Here is a 26,705-nt window from a genome sequence, read left to right as displayed (position 1 = left end):
TTCTACCGTGACAAACAGATCGATACCACTCAGTTATAACATTGGACACATCCTGTCTGCGTGGCTCAGAGCACAAGTATTGTTTTTCATATACAATATCATTTTGGCACTATTATCAATGTTTCTGTGCGAGATTTTTTTTTTTTTAATACATCCCAACACAATGAGTCATTTCATCTGTGCCTTTTTTTTTTCAGTGCAAAGCAGCAAATATGATGGGAATAAGAACACACAGTGCATGAAGAGCTGATTAGAACACCACTGTGGTGGTTTCTGACTGGAACTGACCCACCTGCAGGTCGAGTGAAAATGTGAATCTCATGTGAAATGAGAATTTGTTTTTTTTGGTCATTCTGTTGTATTTGAGACATCAATACCTCTCCGTTTTAGACCGAAATGTATGAATGAATGAATTGTATATATTAATGACATCTGAAAACATTATCCATCCATTCATCTTGTGCAGCACTTCGTCCAGTTCGTTATCATAAAGGGCTGGAGCAGATCCTTACTCACTATGAGCCTTGAAATCAATCAATCTATGATCCTTTAGCAAGATTTGGATGATAAATAATAAAAGATCATACCATAAACTACAGCGAATACCAAGTCAAACTGCCAAAAACGGCCTGACTTATTTAGGAATTAATTTACCTGAGATACACACTGACTTCATGATCTGCCTGTGAAAGTTTGTGCACGGACACCATCTAGCGGCCAACTGAGGAAGAGCGCTTATAATAATAATAATAACTAGAAAATTCCCGCGGAAATTTTATTGTGCCTGCCACCTGCCGCCCCCTGCTGCCGAGCGAGGTAGTGTGAAAAATACGTGGAAATCATGTCATTAGCTAGTGATTCTCGATCGCAGCGGCAGCACGAGGCTACACTCTAAATTTCAGCTCATTTGAACAAACTTTTTAGCATGCGATGCTAACAGCTAATACCGATTTAAGTGCGTGGAAACCATGTGGTCAGCTACTAATTCTCGATCGCAGCGCCACCACGAGGCCACCCTCCAAATTTCAGCTAATTTAAACAAACTTGTTAGCATGCGATGCTAACACCAGCGATTTAAGTACGTGGAAACCATGTCATTAGCTAGTGATTCTCGATCGCAGCGCTACCACGAGGCCACCCTCCAAATTTCAGCTCATTTGAACAAACTTGTTAGCATGCGATGCTAACTGCAAACAGCGATTTAAGTGCTAGGAAACCATGTGGTCAGCTAGTAATTCTCGATCGCAGCGCCACCACGAGGCCACCCTCCAAATTTCAGCTCATTTAAACAAAGTTGTTAGCATGCGATGCTAACACCAGCGATTTAAGTACGTGGAAACCATGTCATTAGCTAGTGATTCTCGATCGCAGCACCAGCACGAGTCCACCCTCCAAATTTGAGCTCATTCAAACAAACTTGTTAGCATGAGATGCTAAGACCTGCAATTTGCCTGAAAAGCGCAGAAGTTACCTCCCAGGTCTGGCTGACCTGGAATCTGGAGTTTTATGACATTCTGAGATGGTAGGCCAATTAGCTTAGCGCGGCGGCTAACTAGCTAGTGCGCCGTGATCGCAGCACCCCCATGAGGCCACCCTCCAAATTTCAGCTCAATTGAACAAACTTTGTAGCATGCTAATTGGCATGCTAACAAGTGTTGATGCTGAGTCATTGCCATCAGCATTAAAATGCATTGAAAAGTATGGTGCCTAAGCTACTGTGTGTGTGTGAGCACTGTGTGGTCAGCCATCATGTTACTGGTCCAGTCAATCAGAGGAGCCGTGTGTGTTGCCAGGCAGATTTGGAGCAGCTTGTGTGATGTCATGGAGCCGGCTCCTGATTGACAAGCTGCTGCAGGTGCAGAGACTATGAGACGTTATCTGAGGGAAGAAGGGGTTTAAGCACAAACGCAGGTCCCGAACAACTGCTTATAGTTGGAGAACCGTGACACTTGGGTGAAAAATTCCTTCACCGTGGGCGTCGGGAGAAGTTGAAGGACGTGCGGTGTGGTTTTGGTGTCGTCACGAGGTTCCGTCTCCCCGTGAGGACTTGAAACAAATGGCTGAACTTTGGGGATTTGGGGAGAAAATGACTCGTCAAAATGTATTGGCGCGGATGAGACAGAATCCTGCGCTCCCTATCAATTAAGTCCCCTGGAGGGAGAACCGTGTCTCTCTGAGACAAAAGTGTCCCCTCGTGAGAAGCACAAGGCCTGTGGCTACAATTTGATGTATAATATGTTGACAAAGACGAAGAAATGTGTCTGTGGTGACGAGATAAAAACTTTTTTTTGTTTGTAAAACGGCAGTTTCTCACCCTCTAACTGACATCTCACCCTCTAGCTTTTCCACATACACACCCATACAAAACTGGAAAAAGGAGGGAAAAGTTGATGACATTTGAAGGCTCACAGTTTAAAACTGGTGAAACTTTTGAAAAATCCGAGGACATATCTGAATACAGAACAAGTGCGGCAACGTTTTAAGAGTAAGTTTGAGTCTGTAGCGGAATATTTGGCGACGTGATGTGGCGTGGAAAAAGTGTGATTTTTTTTCTTGTTTTTCTTGGCTCCCATGTTAAGCGGATGTAAAAATCATCGCCGTTTTTTACGTGTTGTTCGGAAGCCGTTTGCGATATCCACAATCCAAATGGATGCACAGGATTCCCGATAATTCCCTACGTAGCGATATGCTTTTGTATACGTACTCCAAACGGTGCGGGACTAGTAGTTCGGCAAACTTGGTGTGGCAGAGGAAGAATAATAATAATAATAATAAAAAAAAACGGCGCTTTCCCAGGATTGTAATAATTGTGCGACGCCTCTTACAGAGGCAGGCACAATTAATAATAATAATAATAATAATAATAATAATAATAATAATGATGATGATGATGATGATGATGATGATGATGATGATGATGATGATGATAATAATAATAATGATAATAATAACAATAATACAACTTGTCCTTAAAGTAAATATAATACACATATAAGGCTATACAAATAAGATAATATCTGGAATAGTCTAAACGGGCGTTCTGTTCAGACAACTTCAATTCCAAATAAAATCATCTCTCTGATAAACATATTACACTTACAGGAATATTACCACAATCATTTATCTTTGGAGGCACATTACAGTATGCTGAGGGAGGCAATTAACTCTCTTCCTCTGAGGTTTATATGGATATTTAATGCACAGCCAAAACATAATTTAGTCTGTATGTACTAACAGAGATGACCTGCAGATTTTTTTGTTTCATTAATAGCTGTCAATTTGCACAGCTTTTGCCTATTCTTGAGCTGCGTGGTAAATAGTTGAAGTTTAATCCTTAAGGTGTTGTTTATCGATGTCAGAGGAATATTTGTCTTCATCAAGATCTTCTCCTTTAAGATGTTATTACTTCAATATCAATTGGTTTAAAGGAACAAAGCTGAGACGGTTTATGAGCAAAGTACATTTTCTGTTTGGAGTTATTTCAAACTGCTCTAATCATAATACATCACGTTTAATATATTTTGAAAGTATTTTGGATTACTTTATTAAACATCACATTCAAGTCAATCATTTTCATCCATGTTCTTCTCGGGATCTGTAGGAAACAATTTTAACACTCAACCTGTGTCCTACTGTCCATAAAAACAGCGTCTGTCACACTTCCTGTTCCGTTTGCATATCTAAATATTTACCATTCAGAGAGAAAACGATATAAAAATAGATAAACATATATTTTTAAATAAGTGAAAGACATTTTTTTTAAGTACAAAAAAGAAAAAGTAGTATAAACTTTTCACATAGTACAGGCGTTAATCATTTTAAGAACTTTTTTTGTTTTGTGTGTGAGAAGGAGTTGCCATTTAGTTCTAGTTCTGAAAAAGATTTTTTTGTTTTGAGAATTTACACTTATGACTATAATTTGACAAATAAAATTTGATTCACGAGAAAGAAAGCTCTCGTGTCCTACAGTGGAAATGACCGAAAATGACATTGTGGTGGCATAAAGAAAAAAATTGGGGAAATTACCACTACGGATGAGTGAATGGTTTTTCCATAGTTTCTGTGTAAATTCACAAAAATAAGTGCGGATTATTATAAACAATCCACTCATGGATTCCGTTTGTGGCGCTTCCTCGGTCAGTACCGCGCTCAGCCGCCGGGGGGCGCTAGTCCCTGCACGCTGAGGCTGGTGGGCTGGCAGGGGGTGTGGGGGGGGGGGCTGGATGTGGACTGTTGGAAACTCCCGTGGGGGCAGCTGGGTATGTGCGCTTTTTCTTTTTCCTTTTTTTTTTTCCGCGAGTGTGTCGGAGGGAGAGTCGTCGAGCTCGAGCGGGGCGGACTTAAAAACTTCCCCCTGCCTTCAGCGAGCGGAGCCTCGGCACCGAGGAGCCCCAGTCCGCAGCGTCTCCAAGCACCCCCCCCCACCCCCCGGCCGCGACCACCCAGAGAGGGACCCCCGGTCCGGTTCTCTCCTACTGGAACCATTTCCGGCCACCATGGATGATTTAGGTGAGTTCCGCGTGTGCCACGGCGCGTGCTGTTAGCGTAAATACCCACAATGCTCCAATGCGTGTTGGAAGGCGAACGCAGACTTTAAAAAAAAAAAAAAAAAGAGAGAAGGAAAAAGGTTTCCCAGTGTTTTTAGTTCGCCTCCGTGTTTGTAACGTGGATTAAAAAAAAAAAAAACCTGGGCGACGCTGCAGCCACGGTGTTTCCAACAATCTCTGCAAACCAAGCAGACATGACAGACCTCGGCAAAGATCCATCAACTTTGTAAAGCCCATTGATCTTAATTAAACAAACAAAGAAAAAAACAAAACAAAACATAAAAAAAACACACGTCTGTTGACATTTGAAGGGAGCTTTGGTCAAGATTACACAAGTGGCTCTGCTGCAGGTGGGACAATAACAGTGTGAAAGCTTCTGATGAAGGCAATCAAGCCTGTGTGTGTGTGTGTGTGTGTGTGTGTGTGTGTGTGTGTGTGTGTGTGTGTGTGTGTGTGTGTGTGTGTGTGCGTGTGTGCTCTACCTGCAAGCAGCAGCAAATGCATCCTGCACGAGATTGTTAAGCGTATGGATTTATGGTGTACTTTGTGACAGTAAGAAATGTGAGGCCGCAGGGTGTGTTGTGTGTGTGTGTGTGTGTGTGTGTTGTGCTGACAGGCTCTATGGAGCCCAGCAGGACAGACACAGTGTCCTGGTTCGTCAGATTGTCTCTGTGACCCTTAAGAGCTGCTCGTGAGATAATGGGGGGCCATGGGCGCTTTAATCGAAGAGCTTTTAGTTTTTCTTAAAAGTGGCACAAAGTGACTTCCCTATCATCTCCGTGTCTGTTTTGTCTCCATGGTTTGTTGTTGGTGGCTGTTTGTGATTTCACGGAGTCGCATCAATTTGCGCCCCTGACACGTCTCTTTGCAGTTACTTTGCCTCTGTGTCTTTGTGGAGTTTGGTTTTAAGACCTTCTCCACACATCTTTTGGTCAATATTCTGCGTTTCCTCTCATCAGTTGTGGTTATTGTGCATCCTGTGTGATTCATGTCTCCCTGTTGTTGTTGTCTTCTCATGTCATTCTCATATGTGTTTCAGGACCCTTCAATGGTAGTTATTTTGTGTCTTATTTCTTTTTCTGTTCATCTCCTTCTCTCTCCCTCTTTCGCATAGATTTATGACAATTTGTTGTTGTTTTGCGCGCGACACTTTTGGAGCCTCACTTTATTTGTTTAGAGTCACTTCTAGTGACGAGCAGGTTACATATTCTTCTCCGTTGATTTCTACAGGACCACACAGGACCACTCCATACCTTAACTTAATATTTCACAACTTAAATTTAGGCGTAATGAGAAGAAATGAGTGGTGGAGCAGAGATGTCGTTGAAGTGGGAGGTTTGCAGGGTGCACCCTGCTGCCAGGATTAGAGTTTTTCTGTGGTGTCGTCGCCCTCCCCCCCCCCCCCCCCCCCCCCTCCTTGCCTTGGCGACCGTAAGGTTAAGTTTAGCAGGACATTCGTGAAATGCATCGAAGGAGTCGGGTTCATCGGACGCTAAAAAAACACACAAGTATGCTTTCGTGAAGTCAGAGAGGATGAGCGTCTTCCAAAAAGCCTTCCGAAAAGTACCGCCGCCATGCTGCAGGTGGACTAGGGCGCTATCAGGAGTCGAGGTCACCGTGAGGGGAATTTGCAATGCAGGTTCTGTTTTATCAGGAAGCATTTACAAAAAAAAAAAGCTGTTGAGGGAGTGTTTTTCTCACGAACTCTCTGTCTGTTATAAAGGAACAACTTGACGTAGCCATTTCGGGTCGAAGCCCAATTCTCACTTCGGGCACCCCAGGAGTGAAACGCTCACTCTTATCGGCAGTCAATATTTATGGGTACCTTCTCGGCTTACGAGGGTGAGGGCTTTCCTTAAAGTAGCTGCTTAAAAAAAAAAAAAAAGTGTTACGCAACCCAGTGTAATTACCATGTCACAGGGCTGTAAATTCTGTCATCATTTTAGCCGAGACATAAAAAAGTAGCAGACGAATGCAGTGAAAAGTGCAGACGCCCGATATTCCCCCTCCTCCGTCATGGTGACTGTCAGCAGGAATTAGTTGGAGGGGGGGGGCGGGGTTCCGCCTCCACCTGCTTATGAAAATTAGATTAGTTGAATTTTTTTCCAAAATGGTTCAGATGCCGTGGCGGGGCTGAGAAGAAGCTCCGCCACCAGGCTGAGTTGAAGTGAGGATCCATTTATCTCTTGACCCAGAGAGGACAGCGAAACCTGGGTGTATTTATAGCAGAGGAGAGCCCTTCGTCTCCAGAGCCGAGCCAGCAGCACCTAAAATCCTGCCGCCAAACAGCAGACATCTCGCTTTTCTCCATTTCCACACCTTCTTATCCCCCCCTACCCCCCCTCCCCCCGCCCCGCCACCACCAGCTTTCCTCCAGTTCCCCTTATATCCAACCACCTTTCATGTGAAAAGCAGTGGTTCCGACTTGCCGCTTTTGCTTTGCTTTCATCCCCTAAAAGCATTTCCCTCCTGCTATCTGCACATGTCCACGCACTCGAGTTGTGTTATATCACCGCGCTTCCTTCGTCGCGGGCCGGCTGGAGCGGCGCAGCGATGATCTGGGCTCGGGGTGTCGGCGTGGATCAGGCCCACATGCGGCGGTTGGGCCTCGGCCAGAATTTGTCCTCCTTAAACACTGCACTGCCCCACCCTCCCTCTCTCTCTCTCTGCACCCCCCCACTCCCCTCCATTCCTGTGGTGAGCCACATAGAAAACTGCAGGCTGCAATCTATTGGCAGTGTCAGACTGGTTAAGTTTGCAGGAGAGGAGATTAGCTTTTAGGAAGATTTGGATCAAAGCAGATTGGAAAGCTTGATCGTAAGCAATTATCTGCTTCTTGCACAAATGGGCTCTGGTTTTTGTTTTTGTTTTTGTTTTTTTTCACTCGTGATTTATTTATCGTTTGGCCTTTTTTCATGCAGCGTTTGCAGTTTCGTTGTTTTGGCGCAGTCTCGGGCAAACTTTGATTGACCTTCACCTCCTCGGCGATCGGTGCTTGCCAAGCGTCGCTCCGTGCTCCACTGCTCCGAGGCGCTCCGCCCGACAAGACGCCAATGTCAACTGGCCCGCAACGCCAACTCTGGGTTTTTTTTTTTTTTTTTTTTTACTGACTTTAATCCCTTCAGTATATGTCTTTTAACATCCGCAAATGCAGCAAAGCCCGTCCGCATCTCTCCGGCTGATTTAGTTCCACTGTCACTTTGGTGCCTTCATTTGAAGTGAAGTCGTTCCCCAGAGCCTCGTCGGCGCAGCAGCTGCAGTGTTGGAAATGTCACTCAGCGAGTGGGCGTGGGCGGGTGACTTCTTCACCAAGTCCAAATGAGATCTGATGTAGCCTAGATTCTCCTGCTGACTCTAAATTTAGGTTGGCTCATTGTTTGGAGACCAAAGGAAGCGTCAAATGGCTCTCACGTGAACGTTTGTCATTTGATGTTTGTCGGATGGTGACGAGCCAAAGTGGTTTACACCTGAATGGGAGTTTTTGTTCACTCTTGTCAAGAAGAGTGTCGGTAGTAGCCTCCCCCCTCCCCCACTTTTCTTCTTCTTTTTTTTTCACAGAAATTGTTTCCTTTTTAAAGCTTGTTAAATGTATTTACAAGGAATTTTGTTTAATTTCCATTGTGCCAAATAGGACACAGTCATTTCACGGCACTTGTACAGAGAAAAACCCAACTATTCCATTTGTCGTAATCGGGGTGTGACTGAAACTAATACATTCACACACACACACACACACACACACACACACACACACACACACACACACACACAAATTGCATGACATAATACCCTTCGTTTTTACTTTCATAGATGCTTCAAAGGAATAATTTACCCTCTTTCTCATACATACTTTACATACACATGTGGTTATATGTGGATCAATGCACTTCAAAGGTCAAAGCAAGACAATTTATCTGTGTTTCTACTCTTTGCGCTACTCTAAGTAAGCTGACTGCACGCTCTACTTGCTAAATATTTACAAGTTAAAACACAGTGTATATATTTATGTCTATAAATAAACACTTGGCATTTCAGCCAACACGTGAGCACCAACTCCCTCGATTGGAAACTCCAAAGTTTCGTTTTGTAAAGGTCTGTCATTACAGTCCGAAATCTTGAAATTAACAGGGAAACATGATTTCCCTCACTGGAGACTTGGGTCTTGAACCAGAGGAACTGTTAAGACATCCCGATTTTATAGTGTAAGAAGTAGTGGCTTAGATTCTACTTTTGAAGGTGAAACCAGCTGTTATCTGTGGTGTTGCTTCAGTTCTGGCTGCTCCACCTTCTTTGAAGTGCAGCACAAAATCTCTCCTTTTAAGTGTTGAAGCAAGTCCAGGCTTCAAAGTTTCCTTTGACTAAAAAAAAAAAAAAAAAACCTCCAGTTAACTTCCTCTTCACGAAACCCGTAAAAAAAAAACCCCCAGCTATTTTCAGTGACCCTCTTCCTGATGCATCGGCCCACGCTGGATGATAAGTGTCTTGTGCTTGACACATGCGCGCAAATTACACACACACACACACACACACACACACACACACAATATTGCAACTGAAGACATCAGAGAATTCCCCCACATCTCCCCCTTGGGCCCGTCCATCTGTTTGACTTTAAAATCAAATTGCTGCAGGGCTTTGAAGCATACGGCGCGCACACACACACACACACACGCACACTAGTGATTGTAAATTGCTGGTGAGGAAGGACAGCTCAGAACGGGGAGCTGACGAAGCAGCACGAGCTCCTCCCGACACTCAGCCAACCGTCATGTCATCTCTCGTGGGTCCAGCGCACTGTAGCAGCCGCCCGCGGGCTTCCAACACTCGAGTCGTGGGTTTTTTTAGAAGCCGGGGCTTGTGTGGGGGAAAAAAAAAAAAAAAAAAGCCCCTCCAGCCATGCAACATGTTTCGGCTCCTGGGGTTGTGAGCAAAAAAACAAACAAAATCTGTGTGCGACTTGCAGCTTCAGTCGGACGGCGCGGTTACCGCCCGCGCCGGTCATGTCCATCTTTGCAGGATTTTGTCGGCTGAACTCACACAGTCCTTGTTATTGTGCAAAGCGTCTCATCCGGCGAGACAAATGGCTCCTGACAGGGAGAGCCCCGAGCCTCATCCCTGTTGTGGTGACAGTGTAAAAGTTTCTTTTGCTGCTACATTACAGACATTGTATTAGTCACAATAACTTGTGGACATGCCTCATCCTATCCCGTTTAGTCGACTTCCTTTCACGGACATTTTTGATCCGCTGACTTCAAAAGCGACTGCAGCCTCTTCGTTAACGTGACGCGAGTGAGAAACTATAAATGGGACAAAATGGGAAGCTGCGGTAGTAACACGTTTTGCGCTGTGTATTAGACGTTTTCTACCGTGGGCGTTAATGCTTGAAGCTTTGAGCCGGCTGCGCTCTGATGAGCTGTGTTCCCCCCGCTGGCTTTGTTGTGAGATTCTCATCCCCGTCAGTCTGTCGCTGACTGACGGCTCCGTCGATGCGATGACGGTGATCCTTTGACGCAAGCTGGACAGAAGAAGAAAAAAAAGAACGTCCCGTATGACAGTGGCGTTATATAGACAATAACGGCGTCCCAGTAATGGACAAAATGCGATTGGTGGTGCTCAGAGGAACCACCACATTTTCTCAGCTGCGTCGACTGCAGCTAAAAGAGTGGTCCTCTGCTTCAGTGAAACGAATCGCGATGCAGCTCTCGCAATCTCAGATGACCTTGCACCAGCGTGGTTTTTCAGGCTTATACTACTAATTGGCTCCCAAATGTCATTTGTGTAAGAGGTTGCATGGTTGGTGTGGCTGCAAGCTCAGATAAGACACGGCTGTTTTCTTCTTATTATAAAAAAAGAAATGAGTGTGTGCCCACAGCAGGTTTCCTCGGGCCTTGGCTCAGGTTTAAATAGTCAGTAACCCACTGCTACTACTGCCCCATTTGAGATATAAAGCTGCCACAATGCAAGCCTTTGATGAATAGGGAAGTTGAATGAGGTGTGTGTGTCTGTGGTGTGTGTATCAAATTGCTGAAGCTTTGGCTGCGTATACAATCAGCATCTGGCTTGTTTAAAGAGGATCATTGAGGGGGAAAACCCTCCGATCTCCCTCCCAATTGAGTTAACGACTCCATTGACGGTGGGATTACTGCGCCACAGGTTTACGAGGGTGTCGGCTTAACAAGAGGTTACACGCGCACACACACACACACACATATGGCTGGTTCTGGCACCCGGGCGACGCTGATTGTTTTTCAGTGAGATGATTTGGCCAGCTCCGCAGGCCTCGCTCGCCCTCCTCTCCATCATCTTCCCTCCGTCTTTGTAGTGCCGGAGGGAGACAAAGAGCCGCTTGTTTCTGGGGCGGTGACCTACTTCGACCCAGACACGACCAGACAGAACTGATTAAGAGAAGTTTTAAATTGCTCCCTTTGCCCCGTCCGTCCATTCACCTGCCTGTGCAGCCAACCGTCTCTTTCATGTCGCTTTATTGGGGATACGACTACAAGCTCCGCAAACGAAACACAAATATTGAGCATCCAGACTTCATCGAAACGCACTTTCAGTCTGTCAATGGACAATTTTAGTTTGGAATCGGAGTAATAAATCTACAACATCAGCGAGTATTATTGCAGCTGCTGATGTTGATATTAGTGGGAAGCGTCTCAGTTGATGATCAGAGAGCCAGTAAAAAAAGTCAATTTGCTAATTGTACTGGTAAATCGGCAGCATTTCATGGGCTATAAACAACAAGGCCATTTTTAGCCTCAGGGTCGTCTATTGGCATTGATCTGGTAACACACAATGCGTCACAGTACTGGGGTTATATTTCAGTCGTAATACTGTCAAAGGTGTGATATACTGGAAACTCGCAATAAAATACCACCACATATGCATTTTTGTGTCATCCTGACACTGAGGATGTGCCTTTTTGTTAGTTTCCAAGCCGCCTTTCCTCAAAATCAAAGTGTCCTTCTGTCAAGTGCTCGGGGCCACTGTTGTAATCTGTCCTCATTTATTTCTTCCAGAGAAGAAGTGACAAGGGGAAGTAAACACCAATCCTTGAATTTGTACACTGACTTGACAAGTAAACATGTTTTTGGGGCCAGGGAAAAACCCCTTTTCCCCACTAGGATATATCACAATTCTGAAAGTAAATAAAATACAAGTAAGTGTAAGTAAATGTTTTGAGAATTTATGATCAGACAACTTAGAGGGATAAAATAAGCTTCTGTTCAAAGTTTAAAGTGGAACGAGTCGAGACAGTGGCAGACTATTTACAAAGACCTACTACTAGGTATTTCAAAATAAAAACAACTCACTGGCATGAGGAGAGTTAGTGTTATTGCGTATAGATCCCAACAGGCACTAGCAATATTGTATGATGTGAAAATCATTGAAAAGGCCAACTTTCAACCAGAAATACCGGCCTGGTCCTACATTGTTAAAGCATCCGTTCAAGGTTTTTTTTTTTTTTGAAAAAACAATCTGACATCAAAATGTGATTTCATGCTGTACACCCATAGAACCTGTCCTGCTGGTAGGTATGTCATTTCCTGTAGGACTGATTTGATTGTAAGACTCAAACACCAGATTAGAGTTATGAAATGGGAGTAAGTAAAAAAAAAAAACAACATTCTGTACAGAAGTCTCTCCAATATTCTTGTGCTACATTTTGTTGAAGGGCTTCCACCATGTTCATGCACAAACAGGCCCAAAATAACCACAGGAGCAACATGTAAACCACAGGAAAGCATTTGCGCCCACAAACCATCTCTCTCTTCCTCTGCAAGCGTGTGACTGTGGGGAGAAAAAGAAAAGAGGAGGCAGGTAGGAGACGGCAAACAAGAGTGCGTTTCATGTGTTTCTGGCATTATTTTTTTTACTGCTGAAGTACTTGTCTCCTCTTTTTTTACCTTCAATCCTGTGAGGTCTCTGCAGAGGTTTATGCATTATTCATACTTTCAACAACCCTTTAATTATTTTACTAGTTCCTTCAAATGAAGTAACTGCAGCGTGAGGATCTGTTGTCCCCCGTGGTTCACAGGTTAGCAGCAAGGATTAAAAAAAACAAAAACAATGTGCAAATATTGCTCACAGCCCTGAACAGAACAACAATAACGAATGGAGAAAAACATGGAAAGAGAATTTGGTAAAAAATAATTAAAAGCAGCTAAAAAAAAAGCAGACAGGAGAGGCAAAACATAGAAGACATGAGTAACCGCAAGCTCTGCAACGCAATAACTATACAGACAAAATGAAAATGTGGCCAAAAAGTAGTAGGTTGAAAGCAGACCTAATATTCTTGCTTCGCCATCAGCACATTTATGTAAATCACTGTATTGCTAAACCTCAATCAACAACTGATCCACCTCTGAAATGCTACTGGACAAATACACCAAGCAGTTGAATCTGATTAAAATTGCGTCCAGAAAGAGAAAGAGCACTGTTATTTTAAAGTACAAAGAACAAAAAGCGAAGACCTCAACATTATATACTTGCGTTTCTTTATTTACCACAAGTAATATTGCAGTACTTGATGGCATTATTGCATATCGTCTCGTACATACTATTTTATTTATCATAAACCCTTAAGATAATAATGACTGAGTTCGTGAGCATGACTTTTTTTTTTTCGTTTTTTTTTTTAGGCCTTCGTAAATTACCTCGTTTTCATATTTTCTCTCTAAAAAAGAAAAAATCGAGTTCGAAATGCTGGAGCATTCATCAGGAAAATGTCAGAAAGCTACAATGCATCGAGTAAGTAGCATCAACACTGAGATGTCTCTTCAGTATCATGACGTAGGAGAGAAAGTCGATACCCTTAATCTCTGATACGCCGTTTTACGCGCTAATCTTTAATTTAAAACTCTTAATGAGATTTCACTGGTTGGATGCTGAACTCAGAGGAGTGCATCAGAGCCTCGCTCTGACTCGCAACGAATCATCTGCAGCTTTTTATCATGCACGGTTCCTGATATCAAATGTCGAGGCGTCTCTGTGAAAGCGGAACTCGTCAGCGAGCTGAAAGGGCGGCATCCTTCCTACCGGGGGGAGGAGACCAGGGATGAGGTGTCAAACAGCAGCCACACAGTAGCTGTCTTGTTGTTCTCCCCCTCTTTTCAAAGATCACAGTTAAAAAGGGTACCAAAAAAAATTTTGTTTAGCTGTTTATCACAACTTGATGTGGTTCATAGAGGACAATCACTGGGTTGTTTTCATCTTTAAACTTCTCAATGTGCATACAGTGTTCATGTCTTCTCTCGATCCACCAGCGAAATGTTATAAGACCGTAGAAAGTCGAAGCATCTTATTCATGTGTCCGTTGTTAAAAATCAAAAGTATCGATCATGGCTGATTCCGGCTGGACACTGAGAGGCTTATGCATTGATAATGGGGGCGTGATTACTGAGAGGAAATACAGAAAGGCGAGGAGGTAATGAGTCGGCCAACTTGTTAATTTTTAGAATATTTTCCAATTAACTCGTAGTTTCAAGTTTTCAATAGAAAACAAAATACAAAAATAGCTAAATAAATACCTATTACATTGACCCGTGTCTTCACATCGTGATGGGTTTGTTTCATTCAACCAACGAGATATATAAGTTGTTGTTGTTTTTTTAAATTTTATTTTAAAAAGCTTCAAATCCTTCCGTCAGTATTAAAAGTGGTGGAGTTCACTTCTCCAGCTTCCTGCTTGACAAAACACAGAGGCCACGGCTGAACGGAGCTCATTCTTCATACTGCGTGTGTCTCAGCTACCAGGAATGCCACTGCTGTGTGATGGTGATGATTTGTGTCACATTAAATGTCACTGGCTGGAAATTTGTGTCGGCTCGCTCTGAGAACACGTCGTCTTGCGCCGAGTGCACGGGACGGAGTCATTTCCCATTATTTAGCCATTGTCACGAGACGGCCGTGTCCCCGTGGAAGAAGTGTCTCCGCAAAGAGCTCGGGAAGCTTGTCTCACCTCATGTTGTGAAAATAAAGTAGTGATATGATGTTTTCCGATCACATGGTTGCTGGTTCAAGCCCCCCACCACCACCACCACCACTCCTCAGGCAGGACACTGAAGCACATGTGTTTCCGGATGACTGGCGAGCACTATGGTTGGTGGGTTTGTGTTTCATTGCAGTGAGTGACTCTAACTAATATTGGAAAGCATTGTTAGACTGTAGAAGTGACAACAGAAAGAAGTGTACTTCATTGATCCCCCTTGGGGGAAATTTACCTCTCCGTATTTAACTCATCCTATTCATAGCTGACCGTAACGACACATACTGGGAGAGGTGGGCAGTGACCCTCTGACCTTTAGACCACCACTGCCCCAAACTGCCCTCAAGTTGTCAATTAGCAAATTTTTTAAATAGTAAATTCAGTGTATTTTCAAAGTGTATAAGATTAGAATACTTATAAAGCGTTAAAGTATTTTGTTATGATGATATTACTTATACAAATCCATTTCATCTCCCACTATTATGATGTATCACATTACCAGATTATCTCGCATTGTTGTTTTTTTTCCTGTTTATGCTATCAGACTGGGTCATAGATTGATATAATATTATAATGCTGTATGAGATGACGTACCATCCTCGATGGTTATTGTCTATTTTTGTAATATGGCACAATGGGTTTCTTTTTTTTTTTACTTTAAAGGTATAATATTCAATATATCTTAAATTAAAACCATGTGAACAATGATTCTATTAGTAAGGTCTGGTGAATCCAGTATCTTGTCCTGGTAAAACTGACAGACTGAGCAGAAAACACGAGCGCGGCTGCAGATAAAGTCGAAACGACAGCAACTCCACCAACACCTAATGCACAAAGGGCTTATTACTAAAAATTTACATACGGCACCTTTAAGGGATGTAAATTGGATTTTCTGGACTCGCCAGACTGTAGTATGATAAACTGTCTTACTTCACACACTTCAGTGTTATAGCTGCGAAAAAGTATAAAGAAACACCACTATTATCATCATCATCATATTGAATCATATAGTTAGAAATGTAATCAATGATCACAGTGCATTTGCTTAGTGAATGGGACAGAGTGGTGTGTGTGTGTGTGTGTGTGTGTGTGTGTGTGTGTGTGTGGGGGGGGGGGGTTCTGTGTTTGCAGCTGTATTCTGTAACATAATTACTCGGCTGAGCCGTATCACAATATCTGCATCATTTCATCGATCTCTACACGAGGAAACTCCAACCGCACTCTTCTGTACACAGTTTATAACCGGGCCCCGGCAGATGTAACCCAACACGTCGCAGCAGCTGGTTGGGTGGTCTGCAGCGTCCTTACGATTGCTTTTGGCCCGCTTGGCCATCCGTCATGGACCGTGTGCCTCTTCCCCCCCCACAGGTCAGGGTCAGGCGGGAACATATTTATAGTGGACTAAAGATGCCTCGCTCCGTCTCTGGTATGTGCAGGCGGCCAATGCCGAGAGGCACCTGCGCGCAGTGTTGTCGTCTACCGTCGCACCTGTGTGTGTGTGTGTGTGTGTGTGTGTGTGTGTGTGTGTGTGTGTGTGTGTGTGTGTGTGTGTGTGTGTGTGTGTGTGTGTGTGTGTGTGTGTGTGTGTGTGTGTGTGTGTGTGTGTGTGTGTGTGTGTGTGTGTGTGTGTGTGTGTGTGTGTGTGTGTGTGTGTGTGTGTGCGTGCGTGCGTGCGTGCTGCGATTTTGAATTTCTGTGCCGGCTTGGAGTGCTCCAAATGAGCTCCGGCACAGGCCTTCTGCTGTCTCACACAGGCCCGCAGGCTGTAATGCAGTGCAGATCTTTTCTCTTTTTTTTTTTCTTTTTTTTTTTTTTAAATCTCTTTCTGGTGCATACAAATAGAGAGCAGGATTCATGGTGCGTGCCAGGGTGTGAAAGGCTGTCACTTTATGTTAATGCACACCTTTTATTTGACGTGTTTTTAGTTATTTCATAAGGACATTGCGTTTTAAAACCCTGCAAACCGTCACAATATAATTGAACTCAAACAGATAAGATGTGCTTTAACTAATTTTACTCCTATCTTGAAGGTTTTTGGTAAACGTGCTTCTCACAACTGGTCATGAAAGCTAGGAAATGGAAGAAGGAAAAAAAACCTGCCAAAAAAAGCAGAAGAATAGAGCTTCGCACTAATCTATCCAGCACAGTTGCTCGCAGGACTTCTGCAATGCATAGCATCCAACCGCAGACAGGATTTACTTGCATGTCACACATTTGATAACAGTTTCAACACTTGGTCTTATTCAAGAATCACCCGATACTGAAAATTGATGTGATGTTGTGAAAAAGGGGCAGAGGCGCTCATTCTCATTGCACGGTTTCCAACAATTTTAGAGCCTCAAAACCAAAACAAATCGCGTCAGTCCAGCTAAGTGCAGACTTTCAGCTATAATTTGAAGGTATTTTTTATCCAAATCAGACGAACTGAACGTTTCGTTTCATTTCAAATCCATTGTGATGGTATAAACAGGCGACTATGCAGAAAGTGCCTAAATGTTCGCATTATGCTCATAACATGCCTGATAGTTGATGATTTAATTGTTTTTAATGTGCCCCGACTTGTCTGAAGCTCGTCCTCTTCAGGTTTATCTCACCATCTTGTTCAGCTGGTGTACACCTCACATTTTTCACTCCCTTCACTCTTTTTTTTTTTCTCATATTTGGAAGACGAGCTGTAGCACGTTAGGAATTCCTCTCAGCCAGCGAGCACCTTGCAACACATCAGATACTGCGGGAAGGAACGAATGAAGGGAGATTTTTGAAAAGGGGGTTCGGGGGAACGCAGGTACATGTACTGCGCGGGCGGCATCCTGCAACTGATCTTCACCTTTTTTTTTCTTTTTTTTTTTCATTTTCATGTGAGTTCATATCTCAGTAAAGGCCTCGGTATTTATGAACTCTACAGATTACAAAGTGTTTTCTGTACACCAGCACCGGAAAGAGGGGGGGGGTGGAGGGGGAAAAAAGGCAGTCATGTAAGCTTGGTGCTCGCAGACAACTCGACATCGCCCCCTGCGGGTTGTTAAATGCTATGTTTGGTCATGTTAAATTTCATAGGGCCTACTCGAAAGGGAATCACTACCAGCATGGCTAAATAAACAAGAGTGGATGTGTTGAGTGGTGGACGCCATCGATTGACTCTGTGCGGTGGTCAGCGCTGATGAAGTCAGTATGTGTGTGTGTGTGTGTGTGTGTGTGTGCAGAGTCCAGCAGGCAGGATGTCCTGTCCTGGATAATGGAGGCCTCTGTTGACATGCAGGACTATATAGTGATCAAAACTGTCAGGAGTAAAAGCACCCCTGCTTTGTCTAATTAGATCCCATTTATTTTTAATGTTCAGTTTCACCGGGGGACGGTAGTGATCAGTCCTGGCCGCTCCTGCCAGCAGAGCTGCCGCTTCAAATGGTTTCCTTTTTCTGAACCAACCCCTCCAGCTTCTTCCTGTGAACCCACCCTTTCATTCCTAATTTTCCTGTCCCTTTTCCTCCCTTCTTCTGCCACTCGGGTCCCCCCCGCACCCCCCCCCCATCCCCCCTTTTTTTTTTTATCTCCCTCTCGCTCTTTTTTTCCTGTAATGAGCCCCATGCATTGCAGTCTTCATGTAATTAAAATGCGCACCATTCATCTGGGAGGAAGGGAGTCTCCTTAATCTTTGTCAACCCACATTTGTGGCCTCTGAGGATTTGCCTGCTGCGCGCAACACACACTCTTTTGCTCACCATATCTCTCGACGCCCCCCCCCCCCCACACCTCCAGTCCGCATTGTTTGAGGCTAGCTGTGTGTGTGCGCGTGTGTGTGTGTGCGTGTGTGTGTGTGTGCGTGCGCGTTCATCAGCTGCAAAAGTGAACAGTGTTGTATTGATGTTTGTTAGAGCCTCCTGCTTTTCTCGACGCTTCACTGAACTCAACCTGTCAACCAGAAGTTATTCCCCATGTGGATTTAATTCCTGGAAGTTATCGTCACTGTTTCCTCGTAGAAACGCGGAACGACTTCAAGCTGCCTCGAAAAGTTCATGCCTCTCTTCCCAAAGATAACACTGATTCACGAGGTTTGTTTTAGGGCGCAGCGCTCTTATCTCATCAGTTCCTCTTGTCTTTGTAGTTCCATTTTTGGTCACTGGGGAACTCATTTGAGCTTTGAGCCGGTGTGTCGTGGTATGTTTACTTGGCAGCGGAGGCCGACACGCCTCGGAGTGCTTGTGGAGCTCGCCGATGGGTCCGAGCACGCAGGGCACAGCGCATTTGGTGCAAAAGCAACTCTGAAAGTGAAGGAAACATACATACAGTCTAATTAGATTGCACAGTGGACGACGAGAAGCTGCTGATTTCAGTTAATGCGGCTCTTTCTGATATTAGAGCTACTGCACGAACAGGAAGCAGTGCCAAATGTACCGCGTGTTTCATGTAGCCCGGAGGCTGGTGTTGGAGCAGTAACTGTATTTTAGAACAGCAGAGTCTTTATAAGCAGGGTTAAATCCAGTTCAGCTCCGCAGCTAAGTTGATTAACATCTCTTGTGTAAACCATCTGGACTTGCATCTGTTGACTGAGATCTCCACCAGCTGCAGTAAAACTTTATTCTGACATGAGGAGCAGATATTCACTGAGCCCTGCAGATATTCATAGTTTATTTATGCCATGTTTCAGAGAAGTATGTGATGGGAACTAAGTCATGTTTTGTCCTGCCTTCACTGGATGGATGTGCTCCGATGTTTTCTGATCCAATGATTTTGTTTTTTGTTTTTTTTTTTCTTCTCGTGATTATTTAGTGTCTTCAGGATATGTACTTGTGCTGGAGTGTTGAACAACAAAAGGGAAAAATCTATCTATTTATCCATCTATCGATACATCTCTACACAATGTGTGTGTAATTTTCTTAATGGGTTGTGCTTGAGTTTTATTGTTGTAAAATAGAGGACATGTAAAAAAGTGAGTGTGAGGTGCACCTGTCAAACACACACACACACAACAGTGGGCTCTGCTGTGAAACCCAGTCACCTGGCATGCTAAGCACGCTCAAGCCGAGTCGGTCCAAGTGGATCTGCTGTTGATCTGGCTCCGCTCCTGCTGTGTCTCCTCTCTGTCTGGAACCTACAGCAGTCCAAAGTCACCCCACTCACAGTGAGCTTTCATCTGCAGGTTTCAGGTGCCCCCCCCCCCCCATCGAGCTCCCGCAATGCTTTGAATGGCAAAATAAGTATTACAGTAACACATTTGAACTTAAATAACTAAATATAGTGTGACCGGGACCATTATGAGGTGAAAGGAGTGTGAGTCATGAGGTAACCTAAGCAGCGTCTGAACTCGCAGCACGAAGGAGGGGCTGATTATTCCCCTTATATACCTTTGTGGTACCACTCCCTCAAGTTGGGCACGTCGGCCGATAAGAGCACTGATTGCACTCAACTGTTCCTCATTGCGCTGCGTTGCGAACACCTCAGGCGTGTGACGTGCTGAAGCTGGACAGATCCAGCCTGAGAGACTGTCTCCGGTGGGTCGTCGTCTGCGTGAGTAGGGACTCTTATTTGAGCTTCGAGGCAGCGGCGGAGGGATGAACCTCAACCTGCCGTTAATTTTAACCCCTCCTTTCCCCTCTGAGCCCTGACCCTTTCCTCTGCTCCCCACTGCAGCCCCCCCCCCCCCCACACACACACACCCTCCTCGCCTCTCGTTCGCTGATGGTAGAGTTAAGAAAGGCAGTTCCTGCCTGGCAGACAGTGTTTAGGTTGCCCTCGTCCTCCTTTGCAGCAGCTTCTTTTTTTCTATATTAGCTCTTCTTCACCTCTCCGGTTGTAATGTTTTGTCTTTTCTGAGGTACGTCTCCTCTCTGTGTCACGTCAGCTGTGGATTTGTCTCTCTTGACCCAGGGTGTAATTATAGGACGGGACTTCAGTGCAGAATAAGCTGGTGGACACGCCGTAGAAATATCTTTGCAATATCATCAGTGCTTCTTTAAAAATATTACACTTAGGGGTTGTTGAAATGGCTTTCAGCTGGTTTAAAGACGGCAGCACGGTTCATTTACAGTCTCTGTTCGGTATTTACTGGATACTTGCGTTTTCATGCTCGTTTCCTTGATCGAGTTTGTCACTACTGAACTCTTCATGTTGATATTCTGAAACACTTACATTATCAAAAAGCAATATTTGTCCACAGTTATTCCTACCTGTTCGATCAAGTTTGGGTTTTAAATTAGGATCTCATGTTTTAGGACTTCTGCAGGAGAAACTAAACCCGACACTGGTGAGTGAGTGTGCTAAAATAAGTATTCAGTATTACAGCCTGTGCTCTTCATCAAATCCCTTTTAATGTTGTGTGTCCGTCTAGTTAAAAGTTAGTTTAAAAAAACTAATAAACAAGTCGCTGTTTTCGCTCACGATACAAAAACTAACTGGAGGACTGTCAGAATGAATAAATATGTGCATGTGGACCCTGTTGCTGATCGGATTCTAACCATTGGATTTAAAATATGTTTCGACTGTCGGCAACCGAGGGTCAATGAGTAACTAAAGGAGCGGCCATGACAGCCTGCATGATTCAACTTTTACAACTGCACCTCCTCTGATGCACATGTGGTTTTTCTAAATGTTGCGAAAGACGCTGTGATTATTCGGTGCTTCAGACATAACGCAGTGACTCACGAGTGCATGCTGAGTTTATATTTCTTAGCTGGAAGACATGAATAAACACCAATTTTCTACTGGGATTGTAATCAGTTTTGTGATCGCAATATTTTTTCACAAAGCTATTTCTCCGGAGAATAGCTTGATGGGATTACAATCCTGTAAATGAATGACGAGGTCATCAACCTTTATTTATATATATATATATATATATATATATATATATATATATATATATATAAAGTGACTGTACACTATTGCTACATTTCCCAGCCACAACATAGGATAAATTACAATGAATACATAATTATTCTTCAGTTTATCTTCATCGAAGACACCTTTCATAACCTCAAGCAAAATTTTACTTAAAGCTCAGTTATTGTAAGTTTCATTCTGAAACGTTGTCAGTGATCACAAAACAGATGAGGATCATTTTCCAAGTCACTAAATAAACCAGCCTTCATAAAAAGTCAAATAAAGAGTTTGATCTAAAAACCAGGTAGTGTCAGCAGCAGATCAATGATTAGACCGCTCACCCTCTGCACGCCCACACGCCTGTCACCTTTTTACTGCGATGATCTGTCCACACACTATATTGCAAGCAATGACAAAATCGAGAAGTTAAAAGAAAACTGTAAATTGTAAGAAATCTTGAAAATTGTAATCACTTTACAAGAGAATCAGCCTCTATCACATGTAAATAGATTGATTTTGAAAGTATAACAATCTCAGTAAATAAGGAGTTCCATCTAGTATTTTTATACACTACCTGAGTATGAGGTTAAGGGTACAGTTTGAGGGATTTTGTTTGGGGTATTTCCTCTTAATCCATCCATCTTCTACACCAAAGATCTAATAGTGTTTTGTTTTTTTTCACAGATGCTTTGTTGGCGGACCTTGAGTCCACAACTTCTCACATTTCCAAGCGCCCACTCTTCCTGTCGGACGACGCCGCATACTCCATCCCGTTTGGAGGTCAGCCCCAGCAAGACATCTGCTCTCCCCCACAAGTCCCACCGGCGGCCTCAGAGCAAACTCAGAACGGGTTAGATGAAACGGAGGTACGGGCAAAGATTACTCAAAGGGAAAAATTGCTTGATTGACTCATACGTGGAAGTGTGCAATACTTGCTGGCGAGTTCTCGAGAGTTTTCTGAAGTAACTTTACTACCTCCTTCCAGCCCTGCAGCCCTGCTCAGAGAAGTCCCTGGTCTCAAGATAGCAGCAGTCCAAGCCAACCAGTGGGTGAAGAGGACCACGTATACAGGTGAGGTCAATGCTCTACTAAACTGCAGCATGTAGAACTGTATATTAACAATCGGATTCTAATATATTGACTTTATAGTTGTAAAAAGTTTGATCATTTGACCTGACCTTAATTTAGACTTTTGACTCTGCACTTCATTGGGGGGGAGAGAAAAAAAACTGTAGAAAGGGTTTTCAAAGTGTGTGGTTGTGAACATAGGCTTCTTTCTTCTTCTTTGCACTGCAGTTTCCCTAATAAGCAGAAGAGCAGTGAGTCATCAACTGCTGCCATGAACTCATCGTTGGGCAGTAACCTGTCTGAGCTGGACCGTCTGCTGTTGGAGCTCAACGCCGTCCAGCAAAGCACGCCTGCCTTCCCAACAGAAGGTGCACAGTGAGATTGCCTGACAGTTTATGACTTTATAACTTGTGTTTCTTGCTGCGGGAATGTAGATGTGGGTGTCCATATCTGGCACTTCCGTTTCCGTGCAGCCATGTCATTTTCGGTGGTCTTGAGTCTGTTAATTCATGAAGGGCCTCCATTATTCTTACTGTTCTTTAATAGAAGAAGCAGCTCCGCCACTGCCTGCCAGCGGAGTCGTTCACCACATCCAGGAGAACGGACTCTCCACTGCTGGCCAAGGTGCTCCACCTGTACTGGAGAAGCCCAAACGAGGCACAGCAGGTCGAGGAATCGAGGATGTACGACCAAGTGTAGAGAGCCTTCTGGATGAGCTGGAAAGCTCAGTGCCCTCTCCCATGTAAGAGCAAAACATTGTTCCAAATGCACTGGGATTGTTCTAATATTTGTGGGGAATAAATTATTGATTCAATGTGTTAAAGCAGCATAAACCCCATTTTGTTCCCAGACCTTGACTTCATTGTTTTCCTCTCCAGTCCCACACCACTGGTGGTTTCAGATGGACAAACAGATGGACAGGAAGACGCACTATCGCAACAACAAGCCAGAATGTCTGCTTCCTCAGCCACCCGAGAGCTGGACGAGCTAATGGCCTCCCTGTCTGACTTCAAAGTCCAAAGCAATGTGAGTGTGGCGCAGAAGTGGGTTGACGTTGGGTGTTTGGGTTTTGCATGCTTGATGGAGGATAGTTATTTTCGGCATAGTGTGTCTCTTCAGAACTCTGCAGGATCAGACAGTGATTTTCCCACATATACAGGTTTTGTAATGTGACACAGAGTCCTCTCTTTGGCTTGGCTCTGCCATTGATGTGATAGTGTTTACTGCAGTCACAAAACATAACTATCCTGTACTGTGTTTTCACATTGCATTAACATGACCTTTTTAGTTTGGTTTGGTAAAACTATGAAATGTTTTAAGCTTTAGGTGATGATGTAAGGCTTCTGTAAATGAGGCCAATGGTCATTTTCATTTCTTTCAAAGTTGTTTTTGTTGGCTAGGAATCTGCTGTCTGAAACTCTATTCTGTCCCTCATTCTCAAATTATTCTCTATTCTCCTGGTCTCTTGTTTCTTTTCTCCCATCACTGTGTACGTCTCGTCTTTGTATGTACAATGCATTCATTACATCACTGCAACTGATTCAGTCTGGCTCCCAGTTGTCTGTGAATCAGGAACTAGGTGATCCTTTGACTGCAACCGATCCCCCAGTTCAACAAACAGTAATGGAGCCATCTTTAAATTCGGCCACAGATCCCCTCCGACCCTCTAGTTTCACGACTCCATCATGCACTCCTCTTCCATTGGAACTGCACATTGATGAAGACGGTGGTTCGGCCCGCACATCATTACTTGCTTCCACCGTAGTCATTGAATCAACTGAGAGTCTTCAGTGTCTCCAGATCCAACAGAAGGATGACGGTAACACCGTCACTTCTAAGATCTCACAGATTGAGAGCTTCAGTGTCTCCAGTACTGCTAATAAACTACCCAGTCCAACGGAAGTCAACAGTCTTACTCATACGTTGGTATCTAAAGAGTCAACTAGCCCAGATCCTGCTGCCAAGAGTCCCAGTCCAGTTGTTGTTTCAAACAGCCCCTTGTCTAAGGGCTATAGTCCAACTGTGGGAGCAAAGAGTCCCAGTCCTTCAGACTATAGACCGAAAAGCCCCGCATCTAAAAGTTTCAGTCCAGTTTCCATGAGTCACACTCCCCAACCCATTACAAAGTGTGATAGTCCAGTGACAGTGCCACATGCGGCTAGTCCAGTAACAGTCCCAAGACTATCTAGTCCAATTCCAGTGCTGAATACCTTCAGTCCCCTCTCTGAAGGTAAAAGCTCTAGTCCAGTGCCTGCTCCAAGACTTTCAAGTCCAGTTCCAAAGATAGCAAGCCCAATAACTGTTCCTAATATTGCTAGTTCTCCAACTGTCATGAAAAGATCGAGTCCGGAAACTGGTTCTAAGTGTAGTTCTCCAGTTGTACTTCCAAGACTCTCAAGTCCAGTTCCTAAGAGTGAATATACCACTCCTAAAAGTCCGGCTGCATTCGTCCGAAAAACATACACAATTCCAGGTGGCAGCAGTCCCAGAGGTTCACCAGTTCCCCCTGTCTCAACTCCTTTAAGTAGTCTATATACTTGTCCTGCAGAGAGTCAGGGAGGAGAAGGACTTGCTCTAACATGGCCATGTCGGGAACCTTTAGTGGATGACGCCTTAGACAAACTCTTATCAACTGATTCCTCTCTGGGAGAGAGCCATCAGCCAGCCTCTGGTATACCCAGAGATGAAGACAGATCTTGGGAGGAGGAAGATGTAATTTACCATGACTTTAGCCGAGAGGGGACCCTTACACCCATGACTGAGTCCAGCTGGATCGACGAGTGTTACACCCCTTCCACCTGCCCCGGGACGCCAGACGCAACGCTGGACCTGCCCACACAGCAGCCGTCTGCTGTCGAGAGACTATCTGCTTCTGGTCAAGTAGGAGACTCAAATCAACTCTCCCAAAATAAGCTCTTGGCAAGAAGCTAAGGAAGTTTAAAGACTTGGTCTTGCTTTTGTAAATCATCATTTACAAACAATCTGTAAAACACTGGTGAAATAATTGCATCAGGCAAGGAGCATTTCTGTAGATGCTGGACCAAACTTATTTTGGGAGAGCATCGCTTTAAAGTGCTTGAGGAGTTGTGCAATGGTGGAAAGATGCAGAGAAAAAGAAATGTGTCCTTTGTGGTGTGATGCATGTGGTGTCATAGTAGTTACAACATTGCTTGAGGGAGTTGTTTCCCTGTAGCCGCCATTCGTGTCGGATGTCGAAAGCTTTGCTGAAAGGATTTTTGCACACGTCCTCACTTGCTTCAGTCAGCATTGCTGCATTACTCACTGGGCCAGACCAATCATGTTTACGTGTCAATATGAAAGTGATGCCAAGAACTCCCAGTAGGGGAGATATTTTTTTGTTTTTGTTTTTGTTTTTTTTGTCTAATGCATACATGTACAAAGGATGTACTAAGAAAGCATACAAAACATTGCATTGCTGATTTTTCTTTTTTTTCTTTTTTGGCCTTGCATGTGCAGACTTTTGTGAAAGCATTTTGTGATGGACCACTGTTGTCTTGACATCAGCTTTCCAGCATGTCTCGCCACAACTAGTTCTGTGTAGACTTGATAGTGACGAGTGGATTTAGACCGAGGGCTGAGCTTGGCTTGAGTGTTTTTGCCACGCGAGTGAGACATCCGGCACTGGGTCCCATTCTGCTTGGGTTTGTAGCACTGAAATGGGAGTTTTCTGGTAAATGGCACCATCCCAGCCTCCCACAGCTCCTTATCATCTGCCCTCCAGCTTAAGTCGGTTATCCGCCGCACCAAAGAGACCTCCAATGTGCATCCGATGTTCAGGGATGGACTATTGAGACGCAAGATGGGACCAATCATTGTGAACAAAAACAACTCACAAGACCGACTTATTGAAGAGCTGCAAGGAAAACTGGGAATTGGGCGGGTGGAACGTAAGCGCAAGCAGCAGCCGGACGATTGGCTCACAGAGGGCGTCATCGTTATGTCCAACCCACAGCGAAAGCGAGACGAGGGAATTCAGCCATCTGTGGATAAGGTAGACCCAACAGTGGCAACGTGTTTAGTCAAGATGGCGACACAGTGTTTCACTGATGGTTCAGTTGATTTTAGTTCTACCTATTCCTGAAATGAATAACATTCACTAAAGATTCATATTTGACCATATGATCAGATAAATATTTTGGGGCAGAACATATAAACACTTTTTAATTTGTTTCACTTTTTCTTCATTTCTTTTATATCCTAATCCTGTTTTTGTATCTTTTCTTTCATCTTTTTTTTTTTTTTTGCTGTTTCCTATTTTCCTT

General features: G+C 44.0%; 1 protein-coding gene across 4 annotated transcripts in view; it reads left to right on the top strand.

The window, feature by feature from the left end:
- Positions 1–4,315: 4,315 nt before the first annotated feature.
- Positions 4,316–26,705, top strand: part of LOC308129035 (paxillin-like) — a 31,229-nt gene continuing 8,839 nt past the window's right edge. For 2 of the 4 annotated variants that reach the window (XM_080494783.1, XM_080494784.1), the window contains exons 1-8: positions 4,316–4,509; positions 22,039–22,220; positions 22,340–22,425; positions 22,651–22,790; positions 22,969–23,164; positions 23,301–23,448; positions 23,968–25,302; positions 26,165–26,434. In XM_080494783.1, coding sequence (XP_080350909.1) covers positions 4,497–4,509; positions 22,039–22,220; positions 22,340–22,425; positions 22,651–22,790; positions 22,969–23,164; positions 23,301–23,448; positions 23,968–25,302; positions 26,165–26,434 — 2,370 coding nt within the window. In that variant the 5' untranslated portion in view covers positions 4,316–4,496. Of the gene's footprint in view, positions 4,510–20,316; positions 20,351–20,747; positions 20,780–22,038; positions 22,221–22,339; positions 22,426–22,650; positions 22,791–22,968; positions 23,165–23,300; positions 23,449–23,967; positions 25,303–26,164; positions 26,435–26,705 lie in introns of those variants that run through there. The other 2 variants (XM_080494785.1, XM_080494786.1) reach the window with 2 other exon arrangements.

Source organism: Blennius ocellaris, assembly GCF_963422515.1.
Source record: "Blennius ocellaris genome assembly, chromosome: 4".
Lineage (NCBI taxonomy): Eukaryota > Metazoa > Chordata > Actinopteri > Blenniiformes > Blenniidae > Blennius > Blennius ocellaris.
This window is presented reverse-complemented; position numbering and strand designations above follow the sequence as displayed.